At 37.4% G+C, this 17930-nt stretch overlaps 1 protein-coding gene across 4 annotated transcripts in view; it reads left to right on the forward strand.

The window, feature by feature from the left end:
- The window catches only part of Cntn3 (contactin 3), a 361039-nt gene extending 343843 nt beyond the window's left edge, over positions 1-17196 (forward strand). For all 4 annotated transcript variants that reach the window (XM_021164805.3, XM_029478975.2, XM_029478972.2 and 1 more), the window contains 3 exons: positions 9909-10021; positions 11564-11732; positions 15136-17196. In XM_021164805.3, coding sequence (XP_021020464.1) covers positions 9909-10021; positions 11564-11732; positions 15136-15236 — 383 coding nt within the window. In that variant the 3' untranslated portion in view covers positions 15237-17196. The remainder of the gene's footprint in view (positions 1-9908; positions 10022-11563; positions 11733-15135) is intronic.
- Positions 17197-17930: the final 734 nt, after the last annotated feature.

Below are 17930 nucleotides of genomic sequence, written 5' to 3' on the forward strand. Positions count from 1 at the left end.
CAATGAAATTCCATTGCTACCTTCACAATATCTCTACCTCTCTAAGTAGACCCGCCACATGAACATAAATGTACGTCGCGGTGAAATGTACTTGTGGGTGTGTAGTCTATCTAGTCTTCCCTTTATCTGGATTTGGCTTCGATGGGTTAATTTTTACTTCTGTGAAACTTGGGCTAAGCATGATAACTCGAGGCAGTGTCTGCAAGCCTGCTTTCTAAGCCTTTTTTTCCCTTACATTACTTAAAAGATTCCAAAATGAATTAAAAGATTACAATAATCAGACTGTATGGCCTGATTAGATGCACACTGAAAACTCTTGCCAGCAATGCCAACTTTGTCTTCAAGCCCAGTCTTTGTTACATTTGTATTCACAGTGAAGCTCGTGAGCTTTGGTGATGGTACTATTAAATTAGTCATCAGGAAAGACAGCTATTTGCATTTAGTCACTTACTCACAATGCATTCACTCTAGTTTGAGTGAAGTGTTCAGTTACTGTCATTGTGATCAAAGCTAACAGTGGCTGAGAAAATTCTATGGCCCAGATACTTAATGATCATTCCCCTCTGATTTCAATTCTAAGGCTGAGGCAAACAAGGCACAAAGAGGTTAAGGACTGTCAGCATGCTGATAGAATTGTTTGTGGATAATGCTTTTCTTCTTTTGTTTTCTAAATTTAGTTCTGTACATCTCTGTGCTTCACAAAGTTTACATAGAAAAGAGACAACTTTGTCCTTAGTGGGCACTTGAGTAGATACAATCTATTTGTAGATTGCCATGTTCAAATTTATTTGAAATCATATATTCATTGCCTAAACTGCTAAGAATGCCAGTAATATATAGATGAATATTACAGGCAAGCAATAGTATAATATTGGTAAATTAAAATATACATGAAGGATAATCTTACTACTTTAGATGTTAATTAACCACTGCCATTTGATGGAGGAAATTTGTATATTTATCTTTGCATTATTTATAAAAAGAGAAAGTGTGACTAGCAAATTATTAGCATAATGAGTGCTACAGAGCAACAGTGTAGCAACAGAGGCATTTATTCCCTTCTGTAGCATTCATTTGTAAGCAATCCACTAATGTGAGGATTTAACATTATCCTTACCTAATTACTAGGGAAAGTGTAACCTAGTCTCTTATGAATAACACATAGTTAGGCCAAGAATGTGCTATTTGAAAATACATAAATAGAAAATGGTTTGTATTTACAACTTTTCAGTAAAGATATTCGGTTCTCTTGGTAATAACAGAGTATTACTAAACTTAAATATTCTCATTATTCACATGTTAAAAGCCAGCCTCAATTAAAAAGTGCTGAGTGCAAAAGTACACTTAAGCAAGTTGACTCTTTCTTCTGACTTATTAATCAGTGTGATTGCTCACTAGGAAAAAAAATTTAAACAACATAATGGGATGGCAAGATTGCTCAATTGGTAAAGGTACTTGCCTCTGAGCTTGAAGACCTGAGTTTCACGGAACCCACACCATAACAAGAAATAATACACTCTCTCAAGACAAGTGTCCTCTGACTTTCACAATGTGATATGGCCATTTATATGTATACACACACACACACACACACACACACACACAAGTACACACACTAAATAATAACTGTAAAAATTATAGAAAAGACACAGTGATCTCAGAGGCATCAGTGATGAACTTTGTGAACTGGGGAAACAGAAGGAAGAGAGCAACTATGTCTTAATAAGAATACCTTGATAATACACAGTGAGTGAAATGAAGTCTTGAAAAAATAAACCACACCCCTTTTTAATGGAGAGCCATCGTAGAAAGACAAGTTTATGCATAACGATGATGATAATTATGGTTTTAACAGCTAACACTTAGTGAGCAATTTCTGCTCACAGTTCATAACACTGTTCGTGTACTGATACCTAATTCTCATGGAAACCTTGCCTTGGCAGCTATTTGTATCTTCACTTTAGAAATGAAAAGGCAGAGCTCCAGGAAGTTTAGATTCCCTCAAAGAGACGGTGGAGCAGGTGATAGGGCAAGCATCCAGAACGTCTAAAGCACTGTCTCCTCCTGACATACTTAGAATATCCACCTCCCTTTCAACACCAGCGTTTATTGTGATGTTGCTCTGTGCTTGGAGGCTGGGTAAGATGCTCAGAGGTAGTCAGGCCTGGTACAACTGAAGTCTAATGGGGATTTCACCAAGTGAATAAAACCTCTCCCTAAAATAGTATTCTCCTGGTGCTGCAGTTCACCTACATCTGCACATTGTTCTATAAATGTTGCTAACAATGGTTTTCTAAATTCTATGAGAAATTTCATAAGCTCTTCAGTCATCTTAAAATCGAATATAAAGAACATCTATTCTTTTTTAATTATGCTAGCGATTTTTAAAGCATATACCAAAATAGAATACGACGGCATCTTTCCTAGCTATTTCTGAGGTTGTTACTGGCAGCTTTGTACAATCATCCTAAGCATTGATGAGGTTTAGCTTCAAGTCCTAGTTAAGAATTTTGACAAGATTCCCATGATAATCATTTAAAGAAATCGTCTGTATGTTGCAGTTCTAAAGAGCTGAGATACCAGTTTTGAATCCTGGTGTAGTATCTGTTTTCTCCTCCAGTTCACGAACATTACAGAGAGTCCTCTGTACCTCAGGCACCCATTCCCGTGGCCAGCCCATTCTAAGCACATGGCTGCCTCTCATTAAATGCTGACTGGATAGCTGGGTGGATAAATGAAAGCTAGAGAAGAAAGCCAGCTTGAGCTACTGTTATTAATCAGATATACTCCCTCTTGACTGCATGTTGTGAATTCAAAATATATGCTGCAGGCTTTTCTGGTCTAGTTTAAAATGTGCAGGCTGTGGGTCCTTGTAATCATGGAATTCAGCATGCAAGGATTTCCATCAGTGCTGATGTAGGGGTGTTGTTTCTGATTGTCAAATAACAGAAGGATCCTCAAGCAAAGTTCTGTAGCTTCCATTAAACACTTAATTTTTTATATCCAAATACTTGTGCCTTCTGAAAGCATTTTGACTCAACAGTAATTAGCCTCTTCAGTAATTGAAGATGAGATTCTGTCACTCAAAAGCCAAAGAAAAGTAACTCTCATCACCATCGTGCTGATGAGGCTAATGAGAAAATGTAGGTTGCTTGAAAACGATTGAAAGTGTTGTTGATTTCTAAAGGAAGGCATATTGACAGTCTCGTGTCCAGATTGTGTAAGAGTGAATCTATAGGAAAAACACTCCACAACCTGTGGGATGAACCTCCAGTTCAGTTCAGCTTGCAGTTTGGATGGATTCAGATTCAAACCATGTGCAAATGTCATCTAATAGGATCTCAGACTGAGTCTTCCATAAGCTGAGTTCTACTTCCTTTCCTTCATTTTGACACATACATTATAACACCCCCATTCCAACAACAGTTCGTTGTTTTATTCCTCAGGTCCCAAATCACAGGCATCATTAACTCTTTTATATTAGGATGTGTGTGTGTGTGTGTGTGTGTGTGTGTGTGTGTGTGTGTATGGTGTGTTAATTTATTGTGTGGGAGTTTGTGCAAGACTACACAGGCTACAGCTCAAGTATGGACATCAGAAACATCTTGAAAACTATGCTTCTCTTTCACATATTTTGAGTTGTGAACACTATACTCAGGTTGTCGGACAAACACTTTAGCACATACTCTGTTTATCTCTGTTAATTTTGGCTCCTAGAACTGACTTGGAATTGACTTTTGAATTTATCAAGAATCAACCACTTCTCTTGGGTTTAGAAATGGCTCATTAAGGAAAATGCTCAGTGAGTTAGCATGGCACCCTGAGACCAAGACGTTTGAACCCACATAAGTCCAGATGTGCTAAGTCCAGCACTTTACAGCAAGCTGGAAGGCAGAGACTAGAACATCCCCAGGAGCCCTCCACCCACTTTGCCTGGAGTATGCAAGGGAAAACCAAAGACTGTCTCAAACATGTTGGAAGAAGAGATCCTAAACCAGATGTTATCTTCTAGCCTCAATAGGTACCTGATAGCATGCAAACCTCCCCTTGTCTGCTCATGCTCTCTCTCCCTCCCTCCCTCCTCTCTCTCTTACACATACACACACACACACACACACACACACACACACACACACACACTGCATTCACAAATTGGAGCAATGAGCAAGCTGCTTCTGTCCCTCCTGGGATTAGAAATGTCCCCTCACTGTTCAGGAGTGGTAGCCTATCATAAACTAGGATGATCTTGTGGCTATCACTCTCCTACTCAGAACTTTCTGTTCACTTCCCATCCATTGATGATAAATGTTAAATCCCTGAAATACCCCCACCTAGGCTCAGACATGCACCCTCCAGCTCTTGCTCCAATTCATTCATTTCTTACTGTTTCTTCTCTGTGCACTGCATTCACGTTAGGACTGCAACATTTGTTGTCCACCTATGCCTAGACAAATTTTCCTCTAAATATTCATGAGACATACTCCTTGTCTCTCTCAGATCTTCACACCATCAGTATGCTACTTGATTGCCATACTTAAACTTATACAGCTGGCACCTTCCAATAGTCCTGTCTCTTTCCCTGCTTTATTCATGTTCATACCGACGATCATCAGCACACATGCTCTATGCTGTATCTATTTGTTTATTTTAGTTTTAAATTTATATTTCATTCATTTCATATTTGTGTATGAGTCCATAGTGTGGGTGTTAGAACCACAGTAAACATGCTGCTATCAGAGGATAACTTGTTAAATTTGGATCTCATCTTCCACCATCAGCCTTGGCAGCAAGTACTTTGGCTCACTGAGCCATTTGGCCAGCCCATAGATGTTTTTGGACTGTTCCTTCCCCTTGGCTAATATACCAACTCCTTCAAGTGTCTTTCCATTAATGTTTTATTAGTTCTTGAGCTCTGTCTTCATTTCAGTAGTCATTGTCAGACCCAGTAAATACTGGTCGACTAACCTCTGCCACTATTTGTAGTGACACCATTTTAGTCCAGGCCACTCCTCTAGGTAGCAATATAGCAACTAGGCATTATATTGTCTATTTTTGAATAGTCAAATTTGCAGGAGAGTAAAATCATGATTATTTTGATGATTCCACTCAGAACTATATGGATATATATATATATATATATATATATATATATATATATATATGATATTTTCTTTTCTTTATTTACATTTCAAATGTTATCCCCTTTCTGAGTTTCCCCTCTGAAAATCCCCTATTCCCTCCCCCTTCCCTTCCCCCTGCTCCCTAACCCACCCACTCCCATTCCTAATCCTGACATTCCCCTATACTGGGGCATAGAACCTTCACAGGACCTAGGGCCTCTCCTCCCATTGATGACCAGCTAGGCCATCCTCTGCTATATATACAGCTAGAACCACAATTTCCACCATGTGTTTTCTTTGATTGGTGGTTTAGTTCCAAGGAGCTCTGTCAGTGCTGGTTAGTTCATATTGATGTTCCTCCTATGGGGCTTCAAACCCCTTCATCTCCTTGGGTACTTTCTCTAGCTCCTTCATTGGGGACCTTGTGCTCTGTCCAGTAGATGATTGTGAGCATCCACTTCTGTATTTGCTAGGCCCTGGTAGAGCCCCTCAGGAGACAGCTATATCAGGCTCCTGTCAGCAGGCTCTTGTTGGCATCTGCCATAGTGTCTGGGTTTGGAGGTTGTTTATGGGATGCATCCCCATGTGGGGCAGTCTCTGCATAGTTGTTCCTTCAGCCTCTGCTCCAAACTTTGTCTCTAGTTACAAAATACCTTCCGTGGGTATTTTGTTCCCCTTCTAAGAAGGATTCTGAGCTTCTAAGCTAATATCCACTTATCAGTAAATGCATATCATGTGTGTTCTTTTGTGATTTGGTTACCTCACTCAAGATGATATCCCCCAGATCCATCCATTTGTCTAAGAATTTCATAAATTCATTGTTTTTAATAGCTGCATAGTACTCCATTGTGTAAATGTACCACATTTTCTGTATCCATTCCTCTGTTGAGGGACATCTGGGTTCTTTCCAGTTTCTGGCTATTATAAATAAAGCTGCTATGAACATAGTGGAGCATGTGTCCTTATCACAGGTTGAAGCATCTTCTGGGTATATGCCCAGGAGTCGTATTGCTGGATCTTCCAGTAAAACTATGTCCAATTTTCTATATGGACTTCTTACTGGCTTCTTAGATTAATGACAGTGGTTTAAACAACTGTTAGAAAAAGCAAATTTTCCAACCTTGAAAACCATGGGCATACCTGCATAAAGCAAAGGAATTACTTTGATAATTGTAAGGAAAAAAAAATCCAGGGAAACCTCAGGAAAAGTTTGTTTTGTCTTACTTTCATGGCTGTCAAGATAACTGTGCCAGGAGAATAGGCATATTTCATCCACAATCAGGGAGAAGAGAGCGTTGAATGTTGGTGTAGAGCTGGCTATTTCTTCCTTTCATTTTCACTGAATCCAGGACAACAGGCCACAGAATGGTGGTGCTCATATCCAGAGTGGTTTTCCATGTCAACTAAATCTCCTTGGAAACACTCCCACAGGCACAAACATATGCATAATCAACATTAATAAAAACAAATCATTAAGAAAACAGATTTTTTATTGTATGATGCATTTGGTCCATTTCTAATAGTAATTGGGGCAATATGTATCTCAGTATTAGATAGGAAGTGGCTACGGGTCATTTCTTTTTCTCGGAACCTCACTTCTTTAGCCAGACTAGTTTAAAATGGTGATTATCTTTTCAAGCAATGTCTTAGTGCAAAATGTACTTTTCAAGTGCTGGCACTAACATTTACTTGCAGGGATATCCTCTTTTTAACATTAGGTGGCCAAGGGGGAAAAAAAGAGTTTAAAAACAGTGATTTCTGTATAATTGACCACAGCAAGCATGCACTCTTAAAATCCCATATTTACAAAGGAGATTCTAATGTCTCTATCACCACTATGTAAATATCACCCTTGAAAACTGCATACAATAATGTCCACTACATCAACAGCCTCTGTAATATATCATTACCATTGAAATACATTCATTATAGAACTTTGTAGAAAAAAATCTTGGAGTAGACAATAAGAGCCAGTTACAATCCCATAACCCCAAAACCGTCATCATAACCAGCTCTTGGGATGTACGTCCCAGATTTCTATTTTATGGATGTTTTCTCTTTGGCTGTCTGTTTAATTACTTGTATATCATATAGGCACATGAGATGATTCACCTTGGGAAAGAGTGTTGTCAATGAAATGTTGGCTTGTGGGAAACTCAGGAGGCAGCAGGATGTTTTGACTATGGTAAATGATCCACCCTGAAGTGAGTGGTACCATTTCCTAGTACTGGGGCTTGAATTGTACGTACAAGAGCAGAGAAAGCTAGCCGAGTGAGCAGGGAGCATGTGTGTGTTCATTTCTCTCTGCTATTGGCTGTGAATGTGCTAGAAATCGTTGCTACAGTTTTCTGCCTTAACATCCTCACAATAATCAACTGTAACCTGAGACTGTGAAATAAGTGAAATCTTCTACCCCTTGTTGCTTTTATGACAAGGTGTTTGATCACAGCACCAAGAATAAAACCAGACCACCATAAATGTGTACCATCTCACCTTGATAATAGGCAACCATTTTTGAAACTGTTTTCCCATTGATAACAGTGTCTTATGCTCTGGCTTTACCTAGGCATAGTCATGTCACTGTCATTGGCTCTTTGCAGACAGACATCTATAGAATAAATGAAATCTCTAATAAAGCAAATGTTGAAAAGTGAGAAAGCCAAACACAGAAAGCATCATGCCAGATGCTTAAAGATAGACCATAATTAAAGATAGACCATAATTAAAAAGCCTTTTGGGAATAGTGTTACATTATTGTATAATATTTAAATTCTCACAGGAATTTTAGGGACTGTCCCTGTATATTATGTCTTAAATCCAATTAAGTATCACCTTTAAATAAAACAATTTAAATTTCTCCATTCTTTGCTATTATATCCTCCTGTCAAAATAGAAGTTTGACAATTTTTTTTTTTAAAAAAAGCCTGTAGACTTCAAACCTGACAAGTCACTTTGAAATATAGACCATCTGTTAAGTCCATTAGATCTGGCCCATGTCTAGCTGTTGTAGATCATATTTTCAGATGGAACTGTGACGAAGAATGGAGTTAGAAGTTCTACAAGGTACACTGTCAGTCATGTCAGGGACTTGGTTCCATGCCCTCAGATGCTCACTATGGTTTTGAGGGTTACATTTTTTTTGCTGCTTACCTGAGTAGGTTTAATTTATGAATTCTGGGATTCATATCAAACAAACCACCCTTTATGCAGTCATCTCTTCTCCGGATAGGTAGTGTATCCCAAACGACTGGAACTTTCTATAATCTGTAAGCACCCATTCGTTGATAGAGCAATCCATGCTGCAATGTATTTTCTGAATTTCTTCAAGTCAAATCAAACCTACCTGTTTATACTCCTATCAGCCACATGGATAACAGGCTTTGGGATGATGTTCAAAATGCATTCATGACATCTGGATCGAGTGAGTAGAACATACTGATTAATATTTCAACCCTAAGTGGTTACCATTTGTCTTGTTATTGCAGCTCAGTCTTAGCTGACTTAAACTCATTGTTAATATCCAGTCAGAAACCACTGAAAACTACATGGAATTATGTTAGAGAGGAAACACAAAAACCTAAAGAATGTGTAAAAAATACCATCATGTTTTAGGTTACTTATCCCATAATATATCCGAGAGCTCTTCCATCTGTACATCTAGCGGTATATCCTTTATGGCATGAGTTAATGATGATCAGAAATTTCTCTGGAAAGGCAATCTCCTTTTCCCATTACAAATACAGTTATCGAAATCACATCTAATATTTCAGTGTATGAGAATGGACTGTTTCGGTGCCATTGTAGGCAACTCTGAAGCTGTTGACAAATGAGTAATATCTTTGTCGTTTTGTGATTGAAAGGGTACTGAACCTTTGTGTCCCTTGTGTTCCTCAGTAAACAAATGGAACACGCCACTTTCCCCTCCACCCCAGGCCCCTTACATACAAACACCACACACAGGTACTTCCACACCTCACCAGTATAATTTTCCTATCTCATGTTCTTGTAAAGGAACTAACTGTAAATTCAAGTCTATAAAATCCAGAGAGTTTTCATTAATTCTCTGATGCAGTTCTCATTAACTTTTTTAGCCCTTTACATTATTTTTCTCAAAAACTGATTTAAATTTGGAAAATGAAGACTTTAAAATATAGACCCTCTGCTGTGATTTTTTTTCCCATGGTTATAGCAATTACTTCACGAGAATGAATCTGTGTAATCCTGATTTTTATTGCCTCTCGTTTTGCCCATCTCATCATACGATGAGACTGGCTTAAAAATCATCCACACTTCATTTCCTGTGACTTTAATCTGCTCATTTGGCAATTTCTCTCAGCTTCTGGTAGATGTCAAAACAAGTCCCATTGCTGTCCTGTTGACTCGTCAACGTGCAACCTCTAGTGGTATAAAAAAGGAATTGCCTTTCTTAGTTTTTCAACATTTTCTAGGTATGGGTATGGGTATGGTATGGTATGGTATGGTATGGTATGGTATGGTATGGTATGGTATGGCATGGTATGGCATGGTATCATAAGTATAAGAATACCATATGATATTCTATGGTATGGTAAAGCCAATTTTCTCAAAATTTAAACATGGTAACCTTTCCTTTAAAATGTTTAAGAAAACAGTTAAAGGGCCTCCTTGGTTTTGCCTTCTTCCATCTCTGCACCATGAGTTATCAAGGAGAGTCGTCTTCTTCTATGAGTCTCCAAGCTCCATGTCTGCTCTGTCAGAAATATGACTTTGAGCTCAAATCAGTTTTCATCTCTCCTTTTTCATTTCAAGCTCCCAGTCAGCCACCAGGAAATGTTGTTTGGAATGCTACAGACACTAAAGTGTTACTTAATTGGGAACAAGTGAAAGCCATGGAGAATGAATCAGAAGTAACAGGCTACAAGGTCAGTGGTGGCTCAGACTTCACATTTTCTACCTTTGCAAAGATGCTATTAGAAAAGCTAAGTGGGAAGTTTATTCTTAAAATATTGGTGATATGGTTTCTTAAGCTAATTTGTACATAACTACTAAGCTTTTCCTAAAAAAAGAGATCATTTTCTGAAAATATCTGGCTTGTCAAATACAAGTTATGTGTGATAATTTTGCTTCCTAAGGCACTCAAGCATGATGGTCATAACATTTATTATTTATTTTCAATGTTCACCAAATACTATTTTTAAAACCAGCCATAAGGATTGCCCTTGGTTCCTTGCCCCCTACAACCAGATACATTCCACATGGCTCTGTCTGTTATCTGCAACACTGGGGATGAGCAGAGGCAGAAAGGATGGCTTCCTACTTTTATCCTTAACAACCTGAGGAGATCCCTAGACTTTTAGAAATTTGAGCACAAATAAAGCTACAGTTACAGCTTCAAAGAACTTCAGTTCTATCCAATTTATGAGCAATGTTGGGTTTAATATGCTGTATTAATAGTCTTAATCTTAGAGTTAAAGAAAGACAGGTACCCAAAATGAAGTTAAGACAGACTCTAGAAGCCAGGCAGTGGTGGCACATGCCTTTAATCCCAGCACTTGGGAGGCAGAGGCAGGCGAATTTCTGAGTTCGAGGCTAGCCTGGTCTACAGAGTGATTTCCAGGACAACCAAGGCTACACAGAGAAACCCTGTCTTGAAAAAAACAAATACAAAACAAACAAACAAACAAACAAACAAAGACAGACTCTAGGGCATACATGTGGACTTCATTAAGAATACTCACAGAAAATCAGATACATGCTAAGTGCAGCTACCGTTTCCTCAAAGGATGGTCAAGTTCATTAGGTTTTTATAATAATCATATAAGATGTCATTGGCCTCTGAAATTACCGTAGTCACAAGATTGCTAAGAAGCTAAATGAGATTGTCAGAAGTTTCCTGAGAGGCAACTAATGGACTTACAGTTGGTAAAATAAGTCTGTCTAACCAAAATTCTGGAAAATAGAAGCTTTATACAAAGATAACAGTTTTGTTTATAATCCTCAGGAAATGACTGCTGAAAGGAATGAGGCCCTTCCCAAATTTGTATACATTTTATACAAAATACCTATCAGAAGCAGAATGTTAGCTTTATGTGGACACCCTTTACAACAAATATAAATGGCTCAAAATTTTTGCTTCAAGGATGGGGAGAGGTTTCATTCAGACTCTGAAGCAATGGTCTCCTTCTCCTTTCATATATTCCATAATATCTCTATGTTTCTAATCTACCCCACTCATCAATGCCTAACCTAACAGAGATTTTCCATGGAAAAAGTTCAGTATTCACCCAGCTTCCTCAGTTTTGAGAACCTAATGGTTCCAGATTGTTTATCCATGTTTAAGACCTAACATGGAGTACACTTCATATAATAGGAGTATAGAGACCTAAAGTCATTTTGGAGTGACAAAGGTTGTGAAAGACATAGAAGCTAGCTATATAAAAAGTGGGTTTATTTATGTCTTCTAGGTTTTCTATAGGACTAGCAGTCAGAATAATGTGCAGGTGCTGAACACAAATAAAACTTCAGCTGAACTGTTGCTGCCTATCAAAGAAGACTACATTATTGAGGTCAAGGCCACCACAGATGGAGGGGATGGCACCAGTAGTGAGCAGATCAGGATTCCAAGAATAACCAGTAAGTCGGTCGAGCTCATTCTTGCCTTAACTTTCATCACTGTGGTTGAACCCTATAATAAATCAGTGATGGGTGTGCTGCCTGTCCATTTTACCCAGAATGCATTTGGTGCATATGGAGCATGTACTATAAAGACAGAAAGAACACCACTAGAATGGTGTAAAGCATAGGTCAAGAAACAGCATCAAACACTATTTACCAAAATATATTATTTAACTCTTTGTTTTGAGTTCTGCCTACATTTGCCTTAGAATTATCTGCTCAAGCCAAATTTCCTAAACCCATCGCAAGGGTAATATTGAGCCACACACGCATTTTCATACTTTTGACATTTCCAGGTATAGTGGTTCAAGCCAATAATCTTCAGACTCAAGAGTTCCAACCAGAAAAGTCCTGAGTTCCAGACCAGCCTAGGCTATTAAATTAGTTCAAGAACAGCATGGTAAATACAGTGAAATTCTGTATGTTTCCAATTGTTCATCCCCTTCTAATGACAGGCAAAATGTCAGTTCCTTCAAAAGGAAAATTAAAACTTGAACTATCATAATCTACTTACAAGTGCTGGACACAGAGACAGGTTTTTGAAATATCTATTTTTTAATTTCACAGGCACTTCACACAAACTTTTTCTCTGAAAAATCCCAAGAAATTTATTTTACTATGAAAATTTCAATTTCTGAGTTAAGGGAAACAGAATCTTATATTCATTTTTCCTCAGTGACAAGGCAAAATGAATTTTATTCTTACTTTCAAATCTTGTCAGGAGTTCTCTAGCATTAACTGAAGTGCTATAAAGCCTATCCTGTGCCCTGTGCTTTCCAATGACTAAAATGTTCTCATAATTCCATGTGTTCATCTTGACCTTGTCCCTAGTACTGGGCAATCAAGACCTCAACTATGGCCTTTAATATTGAAAATGAAGTGACTGGCATTAGCAACTGAAGAGTGGAAAATTTGGCAATGCAGGAAAATTTTGTTCTCTGTGAAAATATTTTGACTAAAGCACACAAATCAAACTATTGTAAGAAAATGACTAATAATTATTTCATCACTTAACTCTGTGAAGACCATTTCAGACTGGGTACTATCCTGGAAGTCTGTGTAATTCAATGGACCGAAAGAGAATATGTCTATTTTGAGTATTTTAAGAGTTTTTATTTTTTAGGATTTAGAAAATTGCACATGCATGAACTCGTGCATACTTACAAGAGTGCAGTTGTCTCCACATGCCAAAAGAGGGCATCATTCCAATCCCTTGCAGGTGGAATTACAGGCAGTTGTGAGGTTGAGCAACTCTAACAGGGGGTGCTATGAAGTGAACTCAGGTACTTTCCAAGAGCATTGTTCTTAATCTCTGAGCCTTCTCATCTCTATAACCCTGATTGTTTTACCTTGCAAAGTAAGGGGCCCATGTTCCTTATTATCTAATAATGTGTGGTCTACAGTTAAAATGACAAAAAAGAGAGTTGGACTAGTAGCAGGACTAAGTGCTATGCTTCTTTAGAGATACATGGGAGGTATTTTAATTTGGTGACAATACTTCCCTTTTCATTCAAGCATAACTGCCTACACCAGACCACCTGATCCTGCCTTGTTGTTGATCTTGTGTAGTCAGGTGAATACACAGGGTTGCTTTTGAAAATCGAGTTTCTATTGATTCCTTTGCACTGATAATAATTCATACTATGCATAAAGTGTATCTATATAGAGATAAGGAAATTTTCTAAACCTTTATCCCATGAATCTTTCTTTAATTAAACCATCAAATTATCTCACCAGTTGTTTGTAATTAAGTCTAATCATTTTCACAATGATGAAGTTGTTTTCCAATTTTAACTAAAGTTAAAGTATATGAAATGAACAGACTGGAGTCATTCACTAACACTTGGATATATCAGTAACTTCTGTGTACTCAGCGGCCAGTGATTCTAGGTTAAACTCAAGTTGTGATTTAGCTTTGATAGAACAGGCTCTTGTTTCATTCTTGTGTGTCTTAGTTGATTCAAACTACTTTCGAAACACGCATCCGTGCACGCGCAGGGTGTGTGTGTGTGTGTGTGTGTGTGTTGTGTTGGTTTGGGGTATTTTGTTTGTTGTTGTGTTGTTTGGTTGTTGCTGTTTTCTTGTTTGGTTTTCTTTTGGAGGGGTTGGGTTTTGAGACAGGGTTTCTCATGTAGCCCTCGTTGTCCTGAGATTTGCTTTGTAGAACAGCATGGCCTGCCTCTGCCTCCTGGATGCTGGGATTAAAGGCATCTGCCACCATCATCACCCAGATCAGAGTACTTTTATAAAGGTATCATTATCTACCTGTTTTATACCATCAGAAATTTATTCCTCATGATTTAAGAAAATCCATGGTTAAGGTGCCTACAGAATCATAAATGCTTTCAAAACATTTAAGATCCAAATTTTACCAAAGAAACTGGGTTACCTTTTTGGGTTCTTGGTGTTATCAACAAAAGAATTTAGAAATGGACTTAATAGTTTGCTTGAACACAGTTTTATTCACATTTAGGTGAAAAACAACTGGGCAGGTAAACTGTAAATCTGGCAGCTGCTTGGAGGAGGAAGATGGAGACTAGGAAAAGGAAAAGTTCACACTTTTTGCAATGGAAGCTAGCAAGCAGCTTTAATAAAATGAAATATATAATATAAGTAGATGGGGAGCCTTATAGAAGGAATGAGACAGTCCAGAGGGTATGGGAGTTGCTTAGGCTTTTGGCCAATATCCAAAAACAAGCAAGCAAGCAAACAAACAAACAAAAAGACACAAAGAAAAAGAAAAATAATTGGAACTCAAAAGCAAGGAGGTCACATGACTATGCCCCATGCTTCCCCAGCTATGCTTCATGCTGCCTGTTGGAGGGCAAACGTCTTCACTAAGGGACTTCTGGGAAGGCAGAGTGCATCATCTCACTTGGGATCAGGGAATAACTATCCCTTCCTTCTTAGCTTGGCTTCAGATGATTCAGATTCCTAGAAGAATGGACTCCTGGCTAGGTAAATAAAACCTAGCCAGGAAGGCCCAAGGATCAGTATAGAATTTATAATCTATTCATTTGACAAGGAGAAAGCACTTACTCCATGGCCTTGGCCTTTTCCAATGCTAGTTTAAGTGTTGGGGAGTGTCTAAGCTGATGCTTAAAATTTTTCAGTTACCTGGGAAACAGAGGGAGAGGTCCAGAGCCTTAAAGACCTTCAGGGCTGTTGCTGCTGCTGTTTTTGTTGCTGCTTCTGCTGCTGCTGCTCCTCCTCCTCCTACTACTACTACTACTACTACTAGCATGAATATCATTACAACTGAAAACAGGATTTCATCATAAGTTTAGAGGGAACAGAAACATTCAGTCTCCAGTATTCTGATTACCACCCTTGCTAATGAGCCCTTTATCATCTTTGACAGGTATGGATGCAAGAGGATCCACGTCAGCCATTTCTAACATTCACCCTTTGTCAGGTTATATATCTGTCCTACTGTTCTTTATTGTAAATGCTTTGTGGTGATAGGGCTTTTTTTTTATTATTTACTGGAAAGTTAACTGGTTACCCCCCATAAAAAAAGTGCTTTCTGAAACAGTGATTATGCATGTTTTTTTTCAGCTATGTGTTTTTAAATTTCTACTTCATTATAGGTAAAATATGAATCTAATAAAAACAGTAAATCCTTTTAGAGGAATCTGAGATGCCTTAATATTTGCTTGGTAAACCAAAGGAACTTGCAAATTACATACTGCAAACTTTTGATAGAAATAAAATTCTTATATAAAAATTCTTATGTTATGAGTTTAAACACTTTCCTATGTGTGAGGCACATACACAGGATGCATAAAAACACAGTGCACACATGATGTATGGAGACACATAGTACATACACGGTACACACAGCACACACAATGCACAAACACACACACACACACACAGAGTTTTTATTACTAAAATACTTCTCATTTATTCCAAATGTTCCTTTCCCATTGTTACATCACCTACCATTTTTAAATACTAATTTGACTCCTCAGAGGAAAATGCACATAAACAGTTATTCTGGACTGGAGCAGCCTGGAAGGGAGTATTGTTAGAAAATGCTACTCTGAGCTTGGGGAAGTGACATTTGCTTCAATGTGCTACTGTATGGCTGTGAGATTTCCTTTGTCACTTTATCCTCTCATCTTTCACTTATTTATTTTATAAAAAGAGGTGACAATATTTCTCCTATCAGCCTTTACTGCAAGAATTCATTGTTTAAAACAAAGAAAGTAATGTGAAAGCACTGTTTCCTCCAGTGTGCAGTGTCCCTGTGCAGAATCTTACATGAACCTACTAAGGTGACACAGAACAGGCACTTCTTTGAAGCTTGCTGGCATTGCATGCTCTTCTTAGAATTATCCCTCTTCTTCAAAGATGGAAATTGAACCTGAGTGAAGATTGTTGGTATTTACAAATTTTTTTTACAAAAATTGTTGGTATTTACAAAATTTTTTTGTTGGTATTTACAAAGAAAAAGATGGAACATGGAAATGAATACATTTTATCCTTCCTTAAAAATTAAAGTGAAGTTACATGGGAAAGAGAATTAAGACTCATCCCCTTCCCATGTAAAAATAAGCTTTCAAGCTTTGTCAAATCCCAGTAGAGAAAATAAGAAAAAAGCTGTATCTTAACCCAATATAAAACAAAAATGCATATAATTCTTCATTTATAATTTCTGATCCTATTAAGGGACTCTCTCTTGGTTTGGATGGCAGAGATGGATTTTTAATGAAATTCCACTCTCTATCTCATCGAGCCAGGCAGCCTTTTCCATTCCCAAGTAAAATGTGTAAAAGAACATGGTGATGTTGCTGGCTTTGATATGGATGAGTCGAGTCTTTCAATATGTGGTTTTCAAAGGACTGTTGAAGACATGGCTTGGCAGTAACATGTAGAAGGTATATGGAAATTAGCAGATTGAGTGCTAGAATTTTTTACCACTTACCTACTATTTTCAAATTTTCTGGGATTTTTTCTTATTACCAAAGGTAGCAAAATTGGAAACCGATGGCATAGCTCTCAAGGAACATTAAACATTAGCCAAATGCTGATACCATTTCAGTGTCCCACCCTTCCTTCAGAGATTCCATTTAAGACAAGGTTGCTATGTAAAAAGAAGAATGGTTTTTTTAAGTATTTCTGTAGGGTCTGTATATATTGTACATATCAAGAAGAAATCCGAATGACTAGTTGATTTCCTATGACCATTGTTATTTCCAGTCAAAACTTGGGGTCACACTTTCTCCAACCCCTGTGCTTTATGATACACATAACAGAACTATACCTTTTTTTATTTTCTGATGACTCCAAGAATTTGTTCCTATAGTTTTCTTTTGCAAGATGGCTATTCTCTTGTTTCCTGTTATTTCTATCAGTATCATCTCCATGAGATGAACACAATTTTTCATATTGAAAAGTCTAAATTTTACTGTTTAAATTCCTGTGTGTGTATCCTATGGTTATCTGTATGTATGATTTTCTATTATTCTAATAAAATTTATAATAATCAAATTGTTCTACATTGTTTATTGTGGTTTGGTGGAGGGACACATCCACATTGGGGGAGGCATACCATTAGAGTGACACTGTTCTAACCATTCCTCACACTTTTCAGCCTATATTTGACTTTGCATCAAAGTCAATTATTTTAATATTTTTGTTTATGCCCTTCTAAGTCAGTAAAATCTGTAATTTGATACAATGTCTTCTACATTCAGCATAACTCCTATGTTCATCAAAAGGCTTGATAGAAAAATAAAAAACCAAAAATATCTAATAGACTTATGATGCTTAATTTCTTCTCGCTTGATTTTGTCATTAGTAGAATCTCACACGGTTTTGACAAAAGTGGTTTTTTGTTGTTTTGTATTGTTTTGTTTTTGTTTTTTGTTGTTGTTGTTTTTGTTTGTTTGGTTTTTTTGAAACAGTTTCAATATACCACATTCTACATAGATTTTTCTCTTTGGTATCAGAGGTAGACATTGCTTAAAATGATCGCTGTGATGTAGTACATTCTAAATATCTGTAAACTTACTAATGATTCATTTTTTTAATTTGTAAATAATTTCAGAAGTTAATGTTTGTCTAAGGGAAATGAGAACAAAAATACTCTAGTCATCTTTTCACATTAGACATGGAGTTTATAGAAGAATCAAAGGAAAAACTCTGTAG

Source organism: Mus caroli, unplaced genomic scaffold (genome assembly GCF_978045245.1).
Source record: "Mus caroli unplaced genomic scaffold, Mus_caroli_1 scaffold_7, whole genome shotgun sequence".
NCBI classification, from domain to species: Eukaryota; Metazoa; Chordata; class Mammalia; order Rodentia; family Muridae; genus Mus; species Mus caroli.